Here is a 22112-nt window from a genome sequence, read left to right as displayed (position 1 = left end):
TCCAGGCATAGAATTTGGTGGTGAAAAGTGGAGATATCATTCTAACCTATTAAAAATAAACCTATTTTTTTTCTCTAGAAAATCCCATGACCAACCCCAGAATATCCTCATGGCCCATCTTTAAGATGGCCCCTGGGGAAAAGTTATCTTCCAAGGTCAGCATCTGAGGTTCACTTTAAGAGGATCTGGAACCCCATGTGTGTACAAGAGTCATATCCATGGAGGAACCAGGCTGGATTTCATCTAAAGACTGTGAGTGTCAGTAACAGAGAGGCTTCAATTTAGCAGGAGGGGACAGCCCCTAACAGGTTGCTGGAGCCTGGTAACAGGGAAGGGAAAGCTTTTCTGACATATCCCACATAGTTCCTGTCGGGGGAAGAGGAAGAATCTCCCTCTGCCCTTTTCCTTAAGGTTCTTATGGCTGGCCAAATAATTAACAAGACAGGTTAGCAGGAGAAAATAATACCAAGTTTAATAACATGTATACATGGGAGAAAGCAGGGACACTGCGTTTCTCAACACAATAGCAGAGATTCTCGTCTTAAATATCATGTTCAGCCAATGACAAAGGAGGATGTTGGGGGTGGGGGGAGTCAGTTACAGGAGATTACCACTAAAGCACAGTAAACAAGAGTAAGGTTATTATGCAGATTTAAGGCCTCAACTTCCACATTGATAAGCCTCTAGAAATGAGGCCATCCCCCCTTCTTCCCAAAACAGAGAGGGAGATACCTTTACAAATGGAGATTTCCCTTATAAATGTAAATGATTGTCTGGCAACTCCTTGCAGGGCCATCCAGAGAATGTGGCCAAAGAGACAGAACTTCCAATAAGATGGGCTTGTTGGTGCCTTTCCTATTGTAACATTTATCCTACATTATCTTTACAGCCATCATGATAGATCTGTTCCAGGAAGGAGTTACTATGTCAAATTCTTTAGGCAGTTAGTGGGGGAGGTCAAATGTCCCTAGAGAAAACAACCAAGGTAAAGAGATAGATTTCAGGATCGCCAAATCTTGATCTCCCACAGTCCCGCCTTTGAAACTAAAAGTTTCACAGTCCTTTTGAAACTTAAAGTAGTTTCATAGTCCAGAAGCTGAGTTGGTAGGTTGTTTCATCTCACTGAACACATTTCTTAGTCCTGATAATAGATCAGTTTAATTAAGTTCATTTTAGAAGGTGGTGATGCAGGTTGGCTCTCAAGGTTACACCTATATTGTGGAAGCAAGCAATCAAGTATTTAATAGAAGCATTTCTATGTAAACAAAAGAAAAACAAGGTTAATGGTTGGAGCAAATTGTAAACCAGTTTCTGAGTTCAGAGGACAGCCAGTTAAGATGATTTTTAGATGTCAGCGTCAAAGTATCTTTTGCAGTTTAAAATGTCTCTGATGGTGTCGTCAGGTCATCTCTTAAGTTTATATGAAGTCCATCAGCTTCAGTTTGTAAGGCTTCAGGAAAAAGGGCAGGTTTAGTTTTCAGTGATTCCAAATGAAAATGATGGGAAAAAAATGAAAAACATTAGTTTGGAGATCTGTAGCCAGATATTTTAGGAGACTAGAAGAAATCAGGATCCAGTCCAGTAAATAGATATAAAACAAAAACCTCAAAAGACAATTAACAAAACTAGGATCTAATATCTGCAAATGTATACTATAGTTTTTACTGAAATATAATTTTTCTTTCTAAAATCACCCTCATTTTTATTAAGATAGCCAAATTAAAACTAACTAGTTTGCAAAAAAAGTCTAGTTCCAATAGACTTGGCCCAATTATTTACATAAGTACAGCTGAAGGAAGTAAATTATATTAAAAATTTAAAAGTTACTACCTTAGAGACAGGCACCTCCACGCCCTAAGGATTCCTGGTATAGGAGGGAACGTTTATCAATCCTGACTGACTCTATTCATGAAAGACCCACCCTAAACTGTTCAGGGAAGAATTGAGAACAAGAGAGTGCTCCAGAGGGATAAGTTTGGGAGGGTCGGGGTGGAGGGGGTCCAGATGGGGACGCGTGTGTGTAACCTGATAATCGCTTCGCGCCATAGCAATTCGCGCCATAAAATGTAACTGTTTAAATGTTTTAAATTAGCCAATCATGTAAGACCGCGCCAACCTTTTCCCGCTTTGTGCTTCCAAACCCTATATAAGAATTTGCCCTTTAAGGTCCGGGGTCGACTCCTCTGTCTCCTGCGAGAGACACGTGTCGGCCCGGAGCTCCGCTTAATAAAACTCTTACCTCTTGTGTTTGCATCAAGCTCGGTCTTCTGTGTCTGTGGGTCCGCGCCTTCCCGAGGCTGGAGTTGGGGTTCCCTTTTTGGGATCCTACACAGCAAGAATAGCAGTTGATCACATAAGCCCTTTTAAATCTGCTTTGCTGGAACTTTTTATAAGGAATCTCAGATTGAACTTTAAAGGCCTCTCCAGGCCAGGAAAGCCAAGCCAAGGATTTTGTCATCAGACTTTGCCTGTAATACCTACAGATTTGGGTGAATTCCTCTCTTCCGAGGTTCCCCCAAAATATTTCGAGGTTCTTTGTACCTGCCAGATAAGTGACATTCTTTACTTATCCTGGTAAGTGCTGCTTGGAAGATAAAGGTACCAGGCCAATATTTCCACATGGCTTTATTCCATCAAGTCCAATCTTCATTCCTCAAAAGCTGTATGGTTATACCACAAATATGATGTTTCAGTCACAACCTTGGTAATATAACCAGTGTTTCTAATTGTGTCCTGTTATAAGGAGAACAGATTCTTATTGAACTTATGCAAATAACTATATTGCCATGAAAACAACAATACTCACTTACTAAGAGTTTCTAAATTCGAGGGATCAGATAGAAAAAGATAAATATTTCAATTTTACTTACAAAAATATCATTTACCAAATTGTTATGTCATAGCTAGCTCAGGAGAAAAGAGAAAGTTTTCCTTAAATCTGAAAAAACAAAACATTAAAAATTCAGCAATACTTCAAATGAAAAATCATAAAAATTATAATCATCCTTATCAGTTCATTCAGTCCTGTGTAATCCATTCTTGATCCCAATCTTTTTGTTAGCAGCTTCATGAAGTTATCAGTCTCTCCAACAGATTTCTGTAATTTCTTACCAAGTTCAGTTCTATGATCAGAAAGTTTGTCAGAAACCTGTACTCCAGTGTAAATGTCAGAGTCCTTTCCATGAATTTTTCTTAAGTTGAAACATATTTTGCAAAAGCATTAGAGCAAAGAAATGTCTGTAAACAAGACCTCAAAATGGCAATTGACAGACAAATTTGGTTAATTTTGTGACATACAACACTTTAAAATAATAATAACCAGAATTATGACTGATAATCAGGACAGATCAGCATTTCAGTAATGTTATACAATTTTAAAACACCTATATCAATAACATTTACCCACATAATACCACCTAAGAAGGCTTATCATCACTTGTCTGACAATGCTTCTCACGTAGTTTAACATACTGAATAAGCCTAATAAGTTTAGTATCTTCCTCCTTATAGGTAGAGAGCAAATTTCTTTGTCTTCCTCCTTATAGGAAGAGAGCAAATTTCTTTGAGAAGTTTCAGGGCCCTTTGAAAATTCCCAAAGGAAAAAAAGTAAAAAAAACACTTTAAGATATGAATTTTGGGGAGCTTGTCAAAAATATAAAAAGTCACAGCAAACAGAGCATTAACAGTCCAAAAAGCCTTAATAGAGAGACTTCAGTCTTTTGAACACAGGAAATTATTTTAACAGGTTTTTATTTAGGTAAACTTACTCAAAGGTAAAGAAAAATCTTTTATAACCTCTTTATCAAGTTCAAGAAAATTATCCTTTTAAGAGAAATAAGACCAAATTATAATTTTGTACCAGCTTACTTCTGATATTAAAACTCATTTACTTAATTAAATTCATTTTAATCTTAGCCAACTTGACCATGCAAAAACTCGTTTTCCAGAATTCCTCTTCCACAAACCTATAACTTTCCTTGTACACAGACATGTTTTTCTTAATTTTTTTAGTAGCTTCAATCATATATACTAATTAGGAATTTTAACCCTTAGAAACCTTAATTTGTAAGTAAAAACTAAGTAAACAATTATAAACTTTCTTTTACATTGGTATCTTGTGGCTTGGAAAATTTATGAACACTTCAAACTTTCTGGAAACATGTTACTTTATAGTACAATATTTTAATAAAACACGTGTTTACCAATAGACCCAAAACACCTTTTAGTTTTCCTGTAATGAAAAGCCAAAAGTAGACAAATGTACATTTGGCAATCAATGTCTAATATCTTATGCTATTTGGAAACGATCTAGATACTCAATTGAATTTTTATCATAAAATTTAGCAAAACTCTAAAGTTTTAAGTTACCAAAAAGAGTTTGGAACCTGTGACCACCATAACACATAATTATTGTTTAAAGTTCATCCAACATTCATCTTTTTCACAACTATTTAGTTACTTTTCCCAATAATTATTTAGATTGTCTACAAGACTTCATAAGACTTCAGATAAAATTAGCCATCATTTAAATTACCATTTTTGTTAACCAGTTATGTAATAGAAATAACATCAGTTTTTTCCCACAAAATTTCATGTAAATTTCATCACCTCTTATACCTTTAAACATAGTTATTAAGATTTTTATCAATAGGTCTTGGTCTTCTAATTTTGGACAAGGGAAGCATTCCCAGTCAGACCTTTGAAAACATACTCAGGCAAAGTTGAAGTAACCTCTTTATATGAAATTAGCTCAAACATTCCAACCTTTATAATCTTATCAACACTTACACTTTTACATGTTCTCAATTCAATTGTAACCTGAGTCAAGGTCTTAAGGCTAGTCAAATTTTTCCCTTCCTTTTTCTGGCCATTTTTTTTTTGGTACCAATTAAACAATTGTGTGAGAGCTCTCAAAACATTTTTTTTTTCCCCAATTTAGAAGTTTTCCCAATTCAAAGGATCCGTCATCTGGCCATTGACCAGTAGGATCTTCATTTGTGTATTTATTCCAATAGTGACTCGAACCAATAAGCCTTTTTAAGGAAAGACCCGGAGGTAACTTTCCACGCTTAGAATAAATCTTTACCATGGACGCAAGAGGCGTCCCTGGTGAGGGCACAGATGATGTAGCCCCCATGATCCACAGAATTCACTCCCAAAGATATTCAGAGAAAGTAAAGACCTTCGTTGCACAGGTGGTAAGGATGGTGTCTCTGGTCTCCCACAACAGTGTGGGACGCCTCCAGTCACAGACCCGCTAATCTGTGACACCGGGCAGGCGATACTGGAATGGGATTTTTCCAGCACTAACAAGCAACAAAGGTTAAGACAACAAAAGCCCTTATGGACTGGGCCCTTTATGACAAACTCCCCTGAGAGCTTGGCACAGCCAAAGAGACAGTTCGGAACCCCAGTCTACTCGACTGGCCACCAAGGTGCACCCCGGTAAATGCACCTTCCGTATGGTGGAGACCAAGGAGAATATTCTCACTGGTCACAAAGCCAAGTTTTCTCAGGACACAGAACAAGACAAAGACCACTCTGGGAGGAAAAGGGATCAAGATCAAAACCAAGAGTACTCTACCAAATTTAAACCAAGAGTCACTAAAAGCACAAGAAACTAGTTTCCCAAATATTTTCTCCTGCCAATCTGAATTTAGAAAGAGAAAAAATTCTCACCACTTCCTTCTGCCGGACCCCACAGATAGAGATTCCGGGAGGCTGACATGGTAAGAAGTCTTACCTTTTGCCGGCTTTCGTCAGGCGTTCCCGTATCTCATCATCTGCAGTAGTCCAGGGAGAAGGCGGGTCTTCCAGCCAGAGAAGGCAACTTGCCAGCCAGTGTGGCTCCTGGTGACTACACCAAAACTGTCAGGGGAAGAGAGAGAATCTCCCTCTGCCCTTTTCCTTAAGGTTCTTATGGCTGGCCAAATAATTAACAAGACAGGTTAGCAGGAGAAAATAATACCAAGTTAAATAACATGTATACATGGGAGAAAGCAGGGACACTGCGTTTCTCAACACAATAGCAGAGATTCTCGTCTTAAATATCATGTTCAGCCAACGACAAAGGAGGATGTTGGGGGTGGGGGGAGTCAGTTACAGGAGATTACCACTAAAGCACAGTAAACAAGAGTAAGGTTATTATGCAGATTTAAGGCCTCACCTTCCACATTGATAAGCCTCTAGAAATGAGGCCATCCCCCTCTCTTCCCAAAACAGAGAGGGAGATACCTTTACAAATGGAGATTTCCCTTATAAATGTAAATGATTGTCTGGTAACTCCTTGCAGGACCATCCAGAGAATGTGGCCAGAGAGACAGAACTTCCAATAAGATGGGCCTGTTGGTGCCTTTTCTATTCTAACATTTATCCTACATTATCTTTACAGCCATCATGATAGATCTGTTCCAGGAAGGAGTTACTATGTCAAATTCTTTAGGCAGTTAGTGGGGGAGGTCAAATGTCCCTAGAGAAAACAACCACGGTAAAAAGATGGATTTCAGGGTGGCAAAATCTTGATCTCCCACATTCCCTAGGACAAGTGACCCCACGCAGAGATGCATAGATGTCAGGGAGCAAGGTATTTTTCTTCTTTTTATTGAGGCGAAATTCATATAACATAAAACTAACCACTTTAAAGTGAACAATTCGGTGGCATTTAGTACAGTCACAATGTCATGAAACCACCACCTCTATCTAGTTCCAAAACATTTTCATCATCCCAAGATTTAAAAAAAACCATATTGATTAAATAATTACTCCCTATTCTTTCCTCCCCACAACCCCTGGCAACCACCAGTCTGTTTTCTGTCTCTATGGATTTACCTATTCTGGCCTGTAGGACAAGTTTAGGACTTTGGACTTTTTCTAATATGAAGGAAAGCCATTGACATGTTAATTATAATTATCATATTCTAGGGAAAAAGAATAGAATTCCCAAAAGCCTGAAAGAAGCAGGCCCATTCTGAGAAACAAAAGGAGATTTATCAGACTGCCTTTTAAGATAGGGTTAGAGTAGAGGTTAGCTTTGGGGATAACCAGAAAAGAGCACAGGTGGGCAAGGGGGAAATGTGGGAAGGTTTTGTGCAGAGGATAGAACAGGGTCAGCTGTGAGAGTTGGGAATATGAGAGGTCAATCTAGAAGGTTATTATTATTAGAGAAGGTTGAAGAAAGAGGTAAGTATGATGGCCCAGTTAGGGCGCCATAAAATTCACAATGTGCAAGATATCAGTGTGGAGACTTTGACATCCACTAGATTCCTTCCATCCAAAACAAAAGGAGTCCTTGGGCAGAGCGCCAAACAGACACTGATTCAACAGCTCCTTGATGGAGCACCAAGAAGAGGCCCTGGCCCTCCTTTTCCACAGCTGTAATCTCTAGCCTCTCACTCTCACACTCCACACAAGTCCCCTCTCCACTCCCACGACCTATCCCTTAAGCCTTGGGATTCTGATGGTGGCACCCGTGCTTTTGACCATCTGGTCGACCCCCATCCTGACAACCACGTGATTTCTGGGTCTGCGGGAGGGGTGGGAGTGGCCTGTGGACAGCTCTGACCCAGCGCATTGGGGGTTTCCTTCGGCTGTGCCAATCTTCTGCCAGAAGTCCCACCAGGAGTATTAGAATCACTGCCCCAAGGCATATCCGGACCAGATTGCCCTTAGTGTAGTTCTGGTGGGCAAGACCTTGAGGAGTGAAGAGAGACAGAAGCAGATGATAAAAGCCCATCTCCAGGACCCACTTTAAGCCACATCTTGGGTTTCTCATAGCCATGTCCCTCCTCTGAGATCCCATTATTCTCTGCTAGCTGGGATGTCAATCTCCTTCCTAGAGAGTCCCTCCCCTCCTCACCCCTCCAAGGCTCAGGACTAGATAAGCCCAATTCTCAAAATATCACCTCTCCCATACACCCCCTCACAGGCCCCTGATACAACCCCTTTCCACACACAGACACTACCTGGTTATTTGGCTAATTGTGGAAGAGAAGACTGTTAAAGGGGTGGGGAGAGAGATGGAATTTATTTTTCTCTGACCTTTTAGAAAATCTCAACCTTCTCACCTGATCTTTGCCCGAATCTGAGCTCCACATGCTGATGTTCCCCCTCCCCTTAACACTTTACACACCAGGACCCAAGAGCACAGAGCTGCTGCTTCTGTACAGAGAGAGCAGCCAGCTTGGGTAAAGACACAGAGGTGGGAAGGGAGTGTGTCCAGAGAGCACCACTTACTCACCAGCTGGAGTGCCTGACCCATCTGGAAAGACGGTGATATTCCTAGAAGGCTCTGGGAATCAAAAAGTGTAAATGTGAAGGGACAAGACCATCTCTCCTACCCCTGTTCCTGCCCCTACCCTGAACACATGCACTTAGGAGGCAGAATTCTGGGGCTACAAGAAGAGAATTAAATATGGAGTCAAGCTGTCCAGATATGAATCCCAGACCCATCACTTTTAGATGCAGAGTCTCTGGCAAATAACTTAACATCTGTGAGCCAGTTTTCCCATCTGTCCCGAAGGTGATTGGGAACCCAGAAAGATTTTGAAGAGAGGATAGAGAAGAACTCCCTCAGGGTCTTAGAAAGAATCTGCTAGTGCCACGAGCCTAAAGAAAGCTGGAGTTGTGTGGGCCCAGTGGAGATATACAACCTATCCTTGGGGGATCTGTCGAGAATTTCTGTCTTAAAAGAAATAGAGACTTTTTCCAGAGAAAACAAGGTCAAAGAGAACCACAGGATGAGGGAAGCGTATTGCCTTGGGCTGGAGTGGTAAGAGGGTGCATTGCATCCAGGTGCCTTTGATCTATGTGGGGCTGAAGCACAGGCTGTGCCTGGAAGCAATGGGAGCAAGACTACATACATGGATCAAAGCCAAGTCAGAAGAGCACTGTGTAGGGACAAGTGATGGTCTTCCCATGATAGCCTTGGTTCCGCCATCTTGGAAATAGCCACATTACCCAGAATGCTCCTCTATTCCCAAACTCAGAGCCCACCTCCATCCCATCTTCATCCTCAAACCAAAGACTTTCCTGGGAAGAGTCAGGTGGTTTTGTGAATCAGAGTAAAAGCCTACAACCTCAGATGATGGAAGAGAAAGCCCAACCCTCATACTCATTTCTGCTGAGCATTAAGTGCCTGGTTACTCACTGGTTGTGGAGACTTTGTTCCTGAGTGAGATGTTCAGTTTTCTGGAGGCTTCTGGGAATTCTAAGCGGGAGGATTACAAGGAAGTGGATAATGTCAGATCTGCCCAGGGAGCCCCTACTCTCCATACCCCTTCTGATATATCTGGGCTCCTCGGAACCCATTTCTCTAACACACACTGCACAGACACTGAAGAGAGACAAACACAAAAGGCCCTAAGACATGCTGTCTTCTATCTCTCAGTGGCTTAATAAGAAATGGATCCCTTCATCCATTGATGGACATTAGGTTATTTCCACATTTTTGGCTATGAATAATGCTATGAACATTTATGTACAAGTTTTTGTGTGACTATACATTTTTAATTTTCTTGGGTATATACCTGGGAGTGGAATTGCTGGGTCATGTGGTAATTCTGTTTTGCTTTTTAAGGAACCATTGAGCCATTTTCCACAACAGCTACACCATTTTTCATTCCCACCAGTAACATATGAGGGTTCCAATTTCTCCATATCCTCACCAACACTTGTTGTTGTGCTTGTTTTTATTATGATTATAGCTCTTCTGGTGGGTATGGTGAAATCATGGTGTGTGACTTATATCTCGATTTTAAAAATATGAAGTGGATCAGCAGGTCTGTGTGAGCTCAACGGAACAACAAGCTGATACCAGCCTCTGAACATAAGAGGCTCCCCTCCCAACTAAGGCCATTTTCTTAATGTGGGATCTCTTATTATTTTTACATGTCCACCAAAATATTTCTTGAACTCCCTCAGCCTATAAATATGTAGCTCCTGTTTAGTATAGGGACAGTCTCTGAGGACATTTTGATGGTGGAACCAGCTCATCAAAGCCTACCTTACACTCACATACCTGTGGTATAATCAGAGCTTGAGTATTGTTTGTTCTCTGTTGTTTCTCTTTCTGTGAGTTTCAATAATGAATTTTTTAAATTATTTTATTTATTCCCCCCCCACAAAGCCCCAGTAGATAGTTGTATGTCATAGCTGCACATCCTTCTAGTTGCTGCATGTGGGACGCAGCCTCAGCATGGCCAGAGAAGCGGTGCATCGGTGCGCCCCCGGGATCCAAACCCAGGCCTCCAGCAGCGGAGCGCATGCACTTAACCGCTAAGCCACGGGGCCAGCCCTCAATAATGAATTTTTGAATTTAGATTTAAATATGGTGTGGTACAGGCATACTGTGGAATACTACTCAGCCATGAAAAGGGACACACTCTTGATATATGCAACAACTTAGCTGGATCTCAAGGGCATTATACTGAGTGAAAAAAAGGCAATCTCAAATGGTTCCATGTTGTATGATTCCATTTATATATAATATCCTCAAAATGACAAAAAATAAACAGAGGAAGAACAAATTAGTACTTGTCAGGTGTTAGGGATAGTGGGAGGGGAGGGGTGAGTATAAAGAGGTAACCTGAGGAACATCTTCATGGGAATGGAATAGTATCTTTTTTGTTTCTTGGAATAGTATCTTGAGGGCAGTGGTGGTTATACGAATCTACATGTGTGATAAATCAACATAGAACTATACACATATATTGTGACAATGTCAGATTCCTGGTCTTTATGTTGTACTATAATCAAGTAAGATGTAACTATTGGGGAAATCTAGGCAAAGGGTACATGGGATCATTCCGTACTATCTTTGTAACTTCTTGTGACTCTATATCTCAAAATAAAAAGTTTAAAAATTCCAATCAGAAACACACAGACACAGTGCACCTCATTTGGCATGACAGCCCCCATACTGCCCTCAACCCCACGTGTCACCACCTTCTTGTCAACCCTGGCTCTTTCAACATGCTTCTTGTTCCTTGGCATTCGGGTCTACCCTGAGACACAGGAAATGTTGGAGATGCTACAGCCTAGCGCATTAGTCCTTAAGGCACAGGCTATCATCTGACACAACAGAATCAGCTGAGATGCCTTTGAAAATGGAGGAACACGATGCCTCACACAAAATTTAGTGCAGTGGTTCTCCAAGTGACATCCCCAGACCATCAGCATCAGCATCACCTGGGAACTTGTAAGAAATGAAAATTATTGGGCCCCACTCCAGACCTTCTGAATCAGAAACTCTGGGGGTCCAGAAATCTGTCCTTTATAAGCCCCCCAGGTGATTTTCGGGCCCACAGTTTGAGGACAACTAACCGGTGGTGTAGAGGCTCAGCAATGGAGCCCAGAATCTACAATTTTACAAGCCCTTCAGATTATTCTTTTACACATTAGACATTATAAAGCATCCCCCTAAGGCTGGATAGAGGTGGGGCTGTGGGATAGCAGAGTACAATCTATCTATTGATTATACCAACCCTCTTTCTGGGCATAAATTAGGGATTTTCTTTAATAAAGTAAATTTGTGAAAGAGACAAGTGAATTAAATTGAGACATCTAGACAAAGAGGGGAAAGAAGAGAAGCGGCCCATCTGCCTGTACCCCAGAGACCGGGGTGAAACCTCCAGAACCTACCTGTGATGGAGGAAGGTGGTTTTTTGGGTAACCGGCCTGAGGTCACAGAGGTCCCTGAGAAATCAGAAAGGAGAGAATTCTGTGTTCTGTTAGCTGTGGGTCCTGAGCAAATAATAAAACATTTCCACAACACGGTCTCCTCACCTGGAAAATGAATACAAAGACGTTTACATCACTGGACTGCCCTGGGGGTCAACAGCATTTGAAAAGCATGCTTAGGACGTACTGCGGCTGATTAATAACCAGCCCTACAGCTGCCTTCCTGGCTTTTCGAGCCTCAGTTCTGTGCCTCCTTCTGCATCTCTGTGACCTGCCTCCTTACTTTGGCCCTGGGTGCAAAACCAGTTCCTGTCTCCTGGGAAGTAGATGAGGAGACAGGAACCAAGGGATATGTTTGGGGAATGGAGAAGGCATCCCATATGGGGGAAAGGAGATGCCTAATAAGGAATAAAACACGGCCCCTCACCACCTCCTGCCACCCTCCTGCCGCACTGGCTTGCAGCTACACCCGTCTGCCAACCTCCTCCCCACCACAGGGCATTTGCACATACAATTCCACCTGCCTGCAGCCCACCCCACCTACTCCACCCTCCCAGTTAACTCTTACCCTGCCCTAAGATCCAGATCAAACATTGATTGCTCGGAGAAGCCTTCCCAAACTCCCTCCCCTTCTAGGTTCTAACAGCACTGTGTACTTCTAATCCATAATGCTTATCACAGTCACAATTACACACCTGTTGGATGCGGCTTTGATTTAAGACTGTTTGCTCTACCAATAACTATATGTATATATTATATGTGTGTATGCATGTGTGTACGTGTAAGGAAAAAGATGCTGTGTATTGAGTGGAATTGTATGGCATACATCCTTCGCACCTAGTGGGCCCTCCCCTTGAACTTGCATCATGGCCTGCAAAGGCTGGGGGAAAAAGATTTGCTCTGCACCCCCCTTACCTGTGACCACAAGCTCCAGGGGGTTGCTAGGGGCCGACCACAGGTACGGGGATCCGCTGGAATAGCTGTAGCATCGGTAGGTTCCGCTGTGGGCAGCAGTCACCGTGACGATGGGGAAATCGGCCCGGTACCACCTCTCCGGTCCTTTGTAGGGCCCAGTGTCCCCCTCCTTGTGCAGAGCAAATTGGTCAAAGCCATATTGGCTCTGACACTGCAGGGTTACGTCCCCTCCTGAAGACACTGCCGGGCTTGGCTGGGCTGAGAGCGAGGGCTTGCTGAAAACTCCTGGGAGAGAAGAGAACTCCGGGTGTTAAAGACAGTGGCTGGTGTCTCGGCTGGGGTGTGGGAAGTTCCCCCCACCTCCTTAAGAGCTAAGGAATTTCCAGCTGTGTCCATCCTAGAGAGCCCACTCTCCCCATCACCAGCTCACAGAGTGGTTGAGGGAGAATGACTGAGATCACATCATAGTCCCTGGGCTCAAATCCTGGTTCTGTTGCTTAGAGGTAGTGTGATCCTGGAGATAAATTTCCCCCTAGATCCGTGCCTCAGTGTTCTCTCCCATAAAATGGGAATGATTGAATGAAACAATAAATATTAAACATTTAGCAGAGTATCTAAGCACTCAAAATATGATGGTAGTAACAAAATAGCTTAAGGTTATATTGCACTGTAAGCTTGTATTAGGGAACACAATACTTATATTGTAAACCTGTGTTAAAGTGCCAGCTTCCAGGTGCTGTTCTAAGCTCATGACATATGTCAATTCATTGAATCCTCACAAAGACCTATGAATTCATCACTATGCATATCCCTATTTTATAAATGGAACTAAGGCGCACAATGCTAAATAAATTGTCTGAGGTCATAAGACAGTACGTGGCAGAACTGAAATTTGCAATTATGGAGTTTGACTGCAGGCTCTCCACTCTTAAACACGAACCTCCACTACTATGTAATTTGATAGCATTATCATCGTCAGTCATGGCAATCCACGCCTGCCACACAGTACTCACAACAACAAACGTTGCCTGATAATTGTCTCATTCATTCATTCAACAATTTTTTTTCCTTGGCAACTATATGTCAGTCTTTGCTCTAAGAAATAAGAATCACATCAGGAAGAAAGAATGGACAATAACAAAGATAAATAGGTAAATGTGTGGCATACCAGATAGTGATGAGTGCCATTTTAAATCCGGGTGCAATTTTAAATAGGGTGGTGAGGGATATGCTTAAAGAGAAGCTATCGTTTGAATTGACAAACTTTTAGCCAGACTCACTAAGAAAAAAAAAAGACTCAAATAAATAAAATCAGAAATGAAAGAGGCGTATGAAACTAGAAATCAACTATAGGAAGAAAATCAGAAAAGCCACAAATACTTGGAAATTAAACAAAATGCTACTGAACAACGACTGGGTTAACGAAGAAATCAAAGAAGAAATCAAAAAATACCTGGAGACAAATGAAAATGAAAATACGACATGCCAGAATTTATGGGATACAGCAAAAGCAGTTCTAAGAGGGAAGTTTATAGCGATATAGGCCTATCTCAACAAACAAGAAAAATCTCAAATAAACAATCTAACAATGCACCTGAAGGAACTGGAAAAAGAAGAACAAACAAAGCCCAAAATCAGTAGAAGAAGGGAAATAATAAAAATCAGAGCAGAAATAAATGAAATAGAGACCAAAAAAAAATAGAAAATATTAATAAAACCAAGAGCTGGTTCTTTGAAAAGATCAACAAAATTGACAAACCTTTAGCTAGACTCACCAAGAAAAAAAGAGAGAAGGCACAAATAAGTAAAATCAGAAATGAAAGAGGAGAGGTTACAACAGACACCTCAGAAATACAAAAGATTATAAGAGAATACTATGAAAAGCTATATGCCAACCAATTCGACAATCTGGAAGAAATGGATAAATTCTTACAATCATACAACCTTCCAAAACTGGATCAAGAAGAAGTAGAGAATTTGAATAGACCAATCACCAGTAAGGAGATCAAAACAGTAATCACAAACCTCCCCAAAAATAAAAGTCCAGGACCAGACGGCTTCCCTGTTGAATTCTACCAAACATTCAAAGAAGACTTAATACCTATCCTTCTCAAACTCTTCCAAAAAATTGAGGAGGGGGGAAGCTCCCTAACTCATTCTATGAAGCCAACATCACCCTGATACCAAAACCAGACAAGGACAACACAAAAAAAGAAAATTACAGGCCAATATCACTGACGAACATCGATGCAAAAATCCTCAATAAAATACTAGCAAATCGCATACAACAACACGTTAAAAAGATTATACACCATGATCAAGTGGGATTTATTCCAGGGATGCAGGGATGGTTTAACATTCGCAAATCAATCAACGTAATACACCACATTAATAAAATGAAGAATAAAAATCACGTGATCATCTCAATAGATGCAGAGAAAGCATTTGACAAGATACAGCATCCATTTATGATAAAAACTCTGAATAAAATGGGTATAGAAGGAAAGTACCTCAACATAATAAAGACCATATATGAGAAACCCACAGCTAATATCATCCTCAATGGTGAAAAACTGAAAGCCATCCCTCTAAGAACAGGAACCAGACAAGGATGCCCACTGTCACCACTCCTATTTAACATAGTACTGGAAGTCCTAGTCAGAGCAATCAGGCAAGAGAAAGAAATAAAAGGGATCCAAATTGGAAAGGAAGAAGTGAAACTGTCACTATTTGCAGATGACATGACTTTATATATAGAAAACCCTAAAGAATCCACCAGAAAACTTTTAGAAGTAATAAACGAATATGGTAAAGTTGCAGGATACAAAATCAACATACAAAAATCAGTTGCATTTCTGTACACTAACAACGAAGTAGCAGAAAGAGAAATTAAGAATACCATCCCATTTACAATTGCAACAAAAAGAATAAAATACCTAGGAATAAACTTAACCAAAGAGGTGAAAGATCTGTACACTGAAAACTATAAAACATTTCTGAAAGAAATTGAAGAAGACACAAAGAAATGGAAAGATATCCCGTGCTCTTGGATTGGAAGAATTAACATAGTTAAGATGTCCATACTTCCCAAAACCATCTATAGATTCAATGCAATCCCTATCAAAGTTCCAACAACATTTTTCACAGAAATAGAACAAAGAATCCTAAAATTTATATGGAACAACAAAAGACCCCGAATAGCTAAAGGAATCCTGAGAAAAAAGAACAAAGCTGGAGGTATCACACTCCCTGATTTCAAAATATACTACAAAGCTGTAGTAACCAAAACAGCATGGTACTGGCACAAAAACAGACACACAGATCAATGGAATAGAATCGAAAGCCCAGAAATAAACCCACACATCTATGGACAGCTAATCTTTGACAAAGGAGCCAAGAACATACAATGGGGAAAAGAAAGTCTCTTCCACAAATGCTGTTGGGAAAACTGGATAGCCATATGCAAAAAAATGAAAGTAGACCCTTACCTTACACCATACACAAAAATTAACTCCAAATGAATTAAAGACTTGAATGTAAGACCTGAAACTGTGAAACTTCTAGAAGAAAACATAGGCAGTACGCTCTTCGACATCAGTCTTAGCAACATCTTTTCAAACACCACGTCTGACCAGGCAAGAGAAACAATAGAAAAAATAAACAAATGGGACTACATCAAACTAAAAAGCTTCTGCACAGCAAAGGAAACCATCAACAAAACGAAAAGACAACCTAACAATTGGGAGAAGATATTTGCAAACCATACTTCTGATAAGGGCTTAATCTCCAAAATATATAAAGAACTCATGCATCTTACCAACAAAAAAACTACCAACCCAATTAAAAAATGGGCAAAAGACCTGAACAGACATTTCTCCAAAGAAGATATACAGATGGCCAACAGGCACATGAAAAGATGTTCAAAATCACTAACTATCAGGGAAATGCAAATCAAAACTACAATGAGATATCACCTGACGCCCGTCAGAATGGCTATAATTACAAGACAGGAAACAACATGTGTTGGAGAGGATGTGGAGAGAAGGGAACTCTCATACACTGCTGGTGGGAGTGCAAACTGGTGCAGCCATTATGGAAAACAGTATGGAGATTCCTCAAAAAATCAAGGCTAGAACTACCATATGATCCAGCTATTCCACTGTTGGGTATTTATCCACAGAACTTGAAAACACCAATTTGTAAAGGTACATGCACCCATGTGTTCATTGCAGCGTTATTCACAATAGCCAAGACTTGGAAGCAACCTAAGTGCCCATCAAGGGACGAATGGATAAAGAAGATGTGGTATATATACACAATGGAATACGACTCAGCCATGAGAAACGATGAAATCCAGCCATTTGTGACATCATGGATGGACATTGAGGGTATAATGCAAAGTGAAATAAGTCAGAGGGAGAAGGTCAAATACCGTATGATTTCCTTCATTAAGTAGTAGATAATAACAACAATAAACAAACACATAGGGACAGAGATTGGATTGGTGGTTACCAGAGGGGAGGGGGGGAGGGAGGAGGGTGAAAGGGATAATTCGGTACATGTGTGTGGTGATGGGTTGTAATTAGTATTTGGGTGGTGAACATGATGTAATCTATGCAGAAAGAGAAGTATAATGATGTACACCTGAAATTTTTACAATGTTATAAACCAATGTTACTGCAATAAACAAAAAATTAAAATAAAAAAAAAAGAAATGAAAGAGGCGATATTACAAAAGATACCACAGAAAAACAAAGGATTATAAGAGAACACTATGAAAAGCTATGTGCCAACAAACTGGATAAACTACAAGAAATAAATAAATTCTTAGAAACATACAACCTCCCAAAACTGAATCAAGAAGAAATAGAAAATCTGAACAGACCAATCAGAAGTAATGCGATTGAAATAATAGCAATCAAAAACCTCCCAAAAAACAAAAGTCCAGGACCAGACGGCTTCTCTGTTGAATTCTACCAAACATTCAAAGAAGATTTAATACCTATCCTTGTCAAACTCTTCTGAAATATTGAAGAGGATGGGTTGCTTCCTAACTCATTCTATGAGGCCAACGCCACCCTGATACCAAAACCAGGCAAGAACAACACAAAAAAGGAAAATTATAGGCCAATATTGCTGATGAATATAGATGCAAAAATCCTCAACAAAGTATTAGCAAAAAATAATTAATCAGATAATAAGAGGAGACACTCTCCTTGGATGCAAAATGTAAGCAGGTGCAAAAAAAACTGTCAGTAATGAAGATAAATAATATTTTAAGGTAATTTTTAAATCACAACTAATGCGAATACAACAATAAACAAAATATCAAGATTTTACATCATGTTCACCACCAAAATACTAATTGTAGTTAGTATTTTGGTGGTGAACATGATGTAATCTATGCAGAAATAGAAGTACAATGATGTACACCTGAAACTTTTACAATGTTATAAACCAATGTTACTGCAATAAACAAAAAATTAAAATAAAATAAAATAAATAAATAAATAAATAAAAATAAAAAATAAAATATAAAGATTTTAAACCAAGACAGAATCCAACTGTGCCCAGCAAAGCTGTTTGAAGCTTGAGGCAAAAAGGAATCTATGCGCCCCTCCATACACATTTTTATGTATTTTTATGGTTAATTTTTTCCATACTATTAACATAATTGAAAAAAATATTGAAAATTTTTAAAGAAAGTTATTAAAGTATGCAACATTATTTTAAGTTTAAATATTTTATTTATACCAAAAAAAAAACACAGAATTTGTTATCATTTTACTCTCCTGGCTTTCACAGAAGAAAACTCATCAATGATATTTTCAAAATCTGCTGCGGAAAATAACCATTTAAAAATGCATTAGAGGGGCCGGCCCCGTGGCTTGGTGGTGAAGTGCCCGCGCTCTGCTACCGGTGGCCCCGGTTCGGATCCCGGGCGCGCACCGGCGCACCGCTTCCCGGCCATGCTGAGGCCGCGTCCCACATACAGCAACTAGAAGGATGTGCAGCTATGACACACAACTATCTACTGGGGCTTTGGGGGAAAAATAAATAAATAAAATCTTTAAAAAAAAAAAAAAAAGAATGTGAACAGAGGAATGTACATTTTTCCTTTTGTGCCAGGCTCGGCTGTGGCTTGGCACAGCACTGTTGGAGCCTGTCTTTACGGAAAATCGTCATATTTGTTCATTGTGGATGTTCTTGAGTTAATTTTGATTTTTTTTTAAAAAATTGCCTCAGCATATTATTTATGTTGATTGACGAGTTTTCTGGGAACCGCCCCTAAATTTAGCACTCAAGGCCAGCGCTCTCTTGCCCCCCCCAATCCCTGCCCCAGTGGGACTTCAGATTTACTATCGTGGGCATCCCAGTTCTCACCCTCTTTGAGCCCAGAACTGAGGACCGTGTAGCCCTCAGGCCACACATCCAGCCACATCCCACCTCCTCCCCTCCTTTACCAGTAGCAATCAGCTCCAGCTGCTCACTGGGGGGTGACCAGAGGGTCCCATTCTGGTAGGAGCAGCGGTAGCGTCCAGCGTCGTCTGTTCTCATGGCCGGAATGACGTGGATGGCCTGGTCCATGTACTCTCCGGTTCTCAGTTTCTCCAGGCGGTACACGTCCACACCCGGAGGCCCCAGGCAGCGGATTGTCACCGGCTTCTTCAGGGGCACAAGGGGGCTGGGCTGGGCCTGGAGGGAGGGCTTGGGCAGTGGGCCTGGAAAGGAAGCAGAGCCTAGCAGAGGTCATCTTCCCAACAGACCCCTCCTTCTGGACCCTCTCACCCGCTCCTGCCCTCGCAGGGGCTGAACCCGGAAGAGGGATTAAGACTCACCGTTCTGAGCTTGTGTCACCTGCCCCAGACACAGCCCTGAGCATAGAAGAAAAGGACCAAACGTTAGAACCTCACGAACCCACACTCCCTGCATGCTGGGCACGGTGGTAAGATATTTGCATGGGTTAGCTTTCTTTTGTCATAATTATTTTTTTTTTCCACAGACGCACATGCACGTAATTTAAGTAAAAGCAGCCAGCCATAAAAGGCCACATATTGCATGATTTCATTTATATGAAATGTCCAGAACAGGTAAATCTGTCCAGAGACAGAAAATAGATTAGTGGTTGCCCGGGGCTGGGGGAGGGGGGATTGAGGAGTGACTGCTGATGGGTGTGGAGTTTCCTTTTGGAGAGGTGAGAATGTCTTGGAACTAGATAGAGGTGCTGATTGCACAATATTGTGCATGTACTAAAAGTCATTAATGGTAAAGGTTATGTTAAATATATTATTCTGCTACAATTTAAAAAAAAAGAAAAAAACAGGGATTCCTTGCTCCACCCCTCAGCTCCCTCCAGTACCATTCCCCACGCACACACTTTTGACAACTGGAAAGAGAATTACCTCTTCTTTGAGAAGCAGGCTGTGTGCCTGATGGAGTCCCTTTTTTTTTGCCCCAGATTTAATGAGATATAATTGACATGTAACATTGTGTAAGTTTAAGGTATACAATGCCTTAAACTTGATTTGGTACACTTATGTATTGCAAAATGATTACCACCTAGTATTAGCTAACACCTCCATCCCCACACGTAATTACTGTTTCTTTTTTGTGGTGAGAACACTTAAAATCTACTCTCTTGGCAATTTTCAAGTATATAATACAGTATTACTAGCTATAATCACCATGCTGTACATTAGATCCCGGTGGGGGTCTCTCACATTATATCATAAGTCAAGAGAGCTCAGGGTGTGTTAATCATAGATTTCCCACTATTTTAACTTTTTGATTAAATCAATATTTTGTAATTACCTTACTATGACTCTGCAAATATTATTCACACCTGAGGATTATAATATTTTACCCACGTATTTTTCCTATTGTTTTTCCCTCAGAATCAACAAATGTCCAATTTAGTTCCATCTGCATAGTTTTTCCACAATTTTCAATAGCCTCTCCTTGTAATTTCACACATCTATCAAACTGCATAATCTGTAAATTCCACTTTTCCCTTGAAGTTACCCTCCCCCAGGTTTTCCTTCTATCTGAACTAATTCTTCCCTAGGTTGAACAATTGTCCTTTTTCTCTCAAACTAAGACTCTTCTTTCCCTTTTCTGCTGAGTTGGTAACTTTATCTGTCTCACTAGGGTTGCCAGATTTAGCAAATAAAAACATAGGACTCCCAGTTAAATTTGAATATCAGATAAACAACGAGTAATATTTTTTTGCATAGTATGTTCTGTGAGATATATTTGGTGTGCTTAGGCTTAAAAAAGTATTTGTTGTTTATCTGAAATTAGATTTAACTGGGCAGCCTGTGTTCCATCTGATAACCCTTATCCTTACACACACACTGGAAGGAAGGAGTGTTATTGTTTCCATTATAAACGTAAGGAAACTGGGCCAAGAGGCTAAGCAATTTCTTGTAGCACACACAGCTAGGAAGTGGTGAACCCAGATCATCCCTGACTCCAGAACTCAGGGTGACACACTTGTGACCATCTCCATCTGAGCCCCATCCTGTCCGCACCAGGTTCTTCCGCATCCTGTACCCAAGCTTCACCCATGTCTTTGTCCACTGCCCAACACAACCCCACCTCAGTCCCTCCGTGGGTTTCCACGCAGCCCATCAACATGACTGGAAATATTCCATGTGCCATTCTGAGAGTTTTGTGAATGGTTTCGGGGTCACCACAATCCCACTGGTTAGGTACTATTATTAACCCTATTTTATACATCAGGCTATTGTGACAGTATCTTGTTCACAGTCCTGCAGCTGGTAGGAGGTAGATTCAAACACTGGCTGCATATTTTAGTGTAAAGAACGTGGACTTGGGCCAAAATTCCTTAGTTTTTATTCGAGCCCTAACTGTGTGACCTTAAACAAGTTACTTGATCGCTCTGGGCCTCAGTTTTTTCATCTGTAAAATGGGGATAATAATAGGCCTTACCTCATCAGGCTGTTATGGGATTAAATGTGTCTATTGAAAAAAAACATAGAATAATATCTAGCCCATAGTAAGTGCTACATAAGTGTGTGTTAAAGAATGAATGAATATGGGCCGGCCCCATGGCTTAGCGGTTAAGTGCGTGCGCTCCGATGCAGGCGGCCTGGGTTCGGATCCCGGGCGCGCACAGACGCACTGCTTCTCCAGCCATGCTGAGGCCGCGTCCCACATACAGCAACTAGAAGAATGTGCAACTATGACATACAACTATCGCCTGGGGCTTTAGGGGAAAAATAAATAAATAAAAAATTTAAAAAAAAAAAAGTTTGACATTTAAAAAAAAAAAAAAAAAAAAAATGAATGAATAAGAGGCTGTTTGTGTTCATAGTATGCCCTCTTATCCCCCGTGACACAACTATTTCCTTCCTGCTTGGTCTCTTGGAGCCTCTATCCCTTTAGTGATAAAGTTCTTTTGAAGAAATAAGGAAATCATGCATATGACACACCTCACACAAAGCCTGATGACGAGCAGGCGATAAAAATGCATCTGATCCCACCACCAACCCCTCATG

The 22112-nt window shown here is 40.7% G+C and overlaps 1 protein-coding gene across 1 annotated transcript; it reads right to left on the bottom strand.

The window, feature by feature from the left end:
* Positions 1 to 446: 446 nt before the first annotated feature.
* On the bottom strand, positions 447 to 21159 carry GP6 (glycoprotein VI platelet). The gene is made up of 8 exons (XM_087422324.1): positions 21123 to 21159; positions 19056 to 19313; positions 12592 to 12876; positions 11638 to 11691; positions 9146 to 9205; positions 8237 to 8287; positions 2871 to 7689; positions 447 to 2325 (listed from the first exon to the last, which is right to left on the bottom strand). Exons 1-7 carry the CDS (start codon positions 21157 to 21159, stop codon positions 7439 to 7441), a joined length of 996 nt encoding a protein of 331 aa, XP_087278450.1. The 3' UTR covers positions 447 to 2325; positions 2871 to 7438.
* Positions 21160 to 22112: the final 953 nt, after the last annotated feature.

This window comes from Ceratotherium simum, chromosome 33 (genome assembly GCF_057802395.1).
Source record: "Ceratotherium simum simum isolate JZ-2026a chromosome 33, ASM5780239v1, whole genome shotgun sequence".
Taxonomy (NCBI): Eukaryota; Metazoa; Chordata; class Mammalia; order Perissodactyla; family Rhinocerotidae; genus Ceratotherium; species Ceratotherium simum.
This window is presented reverse-complemented; position numbering and strand designations above follow the sequence as displayed.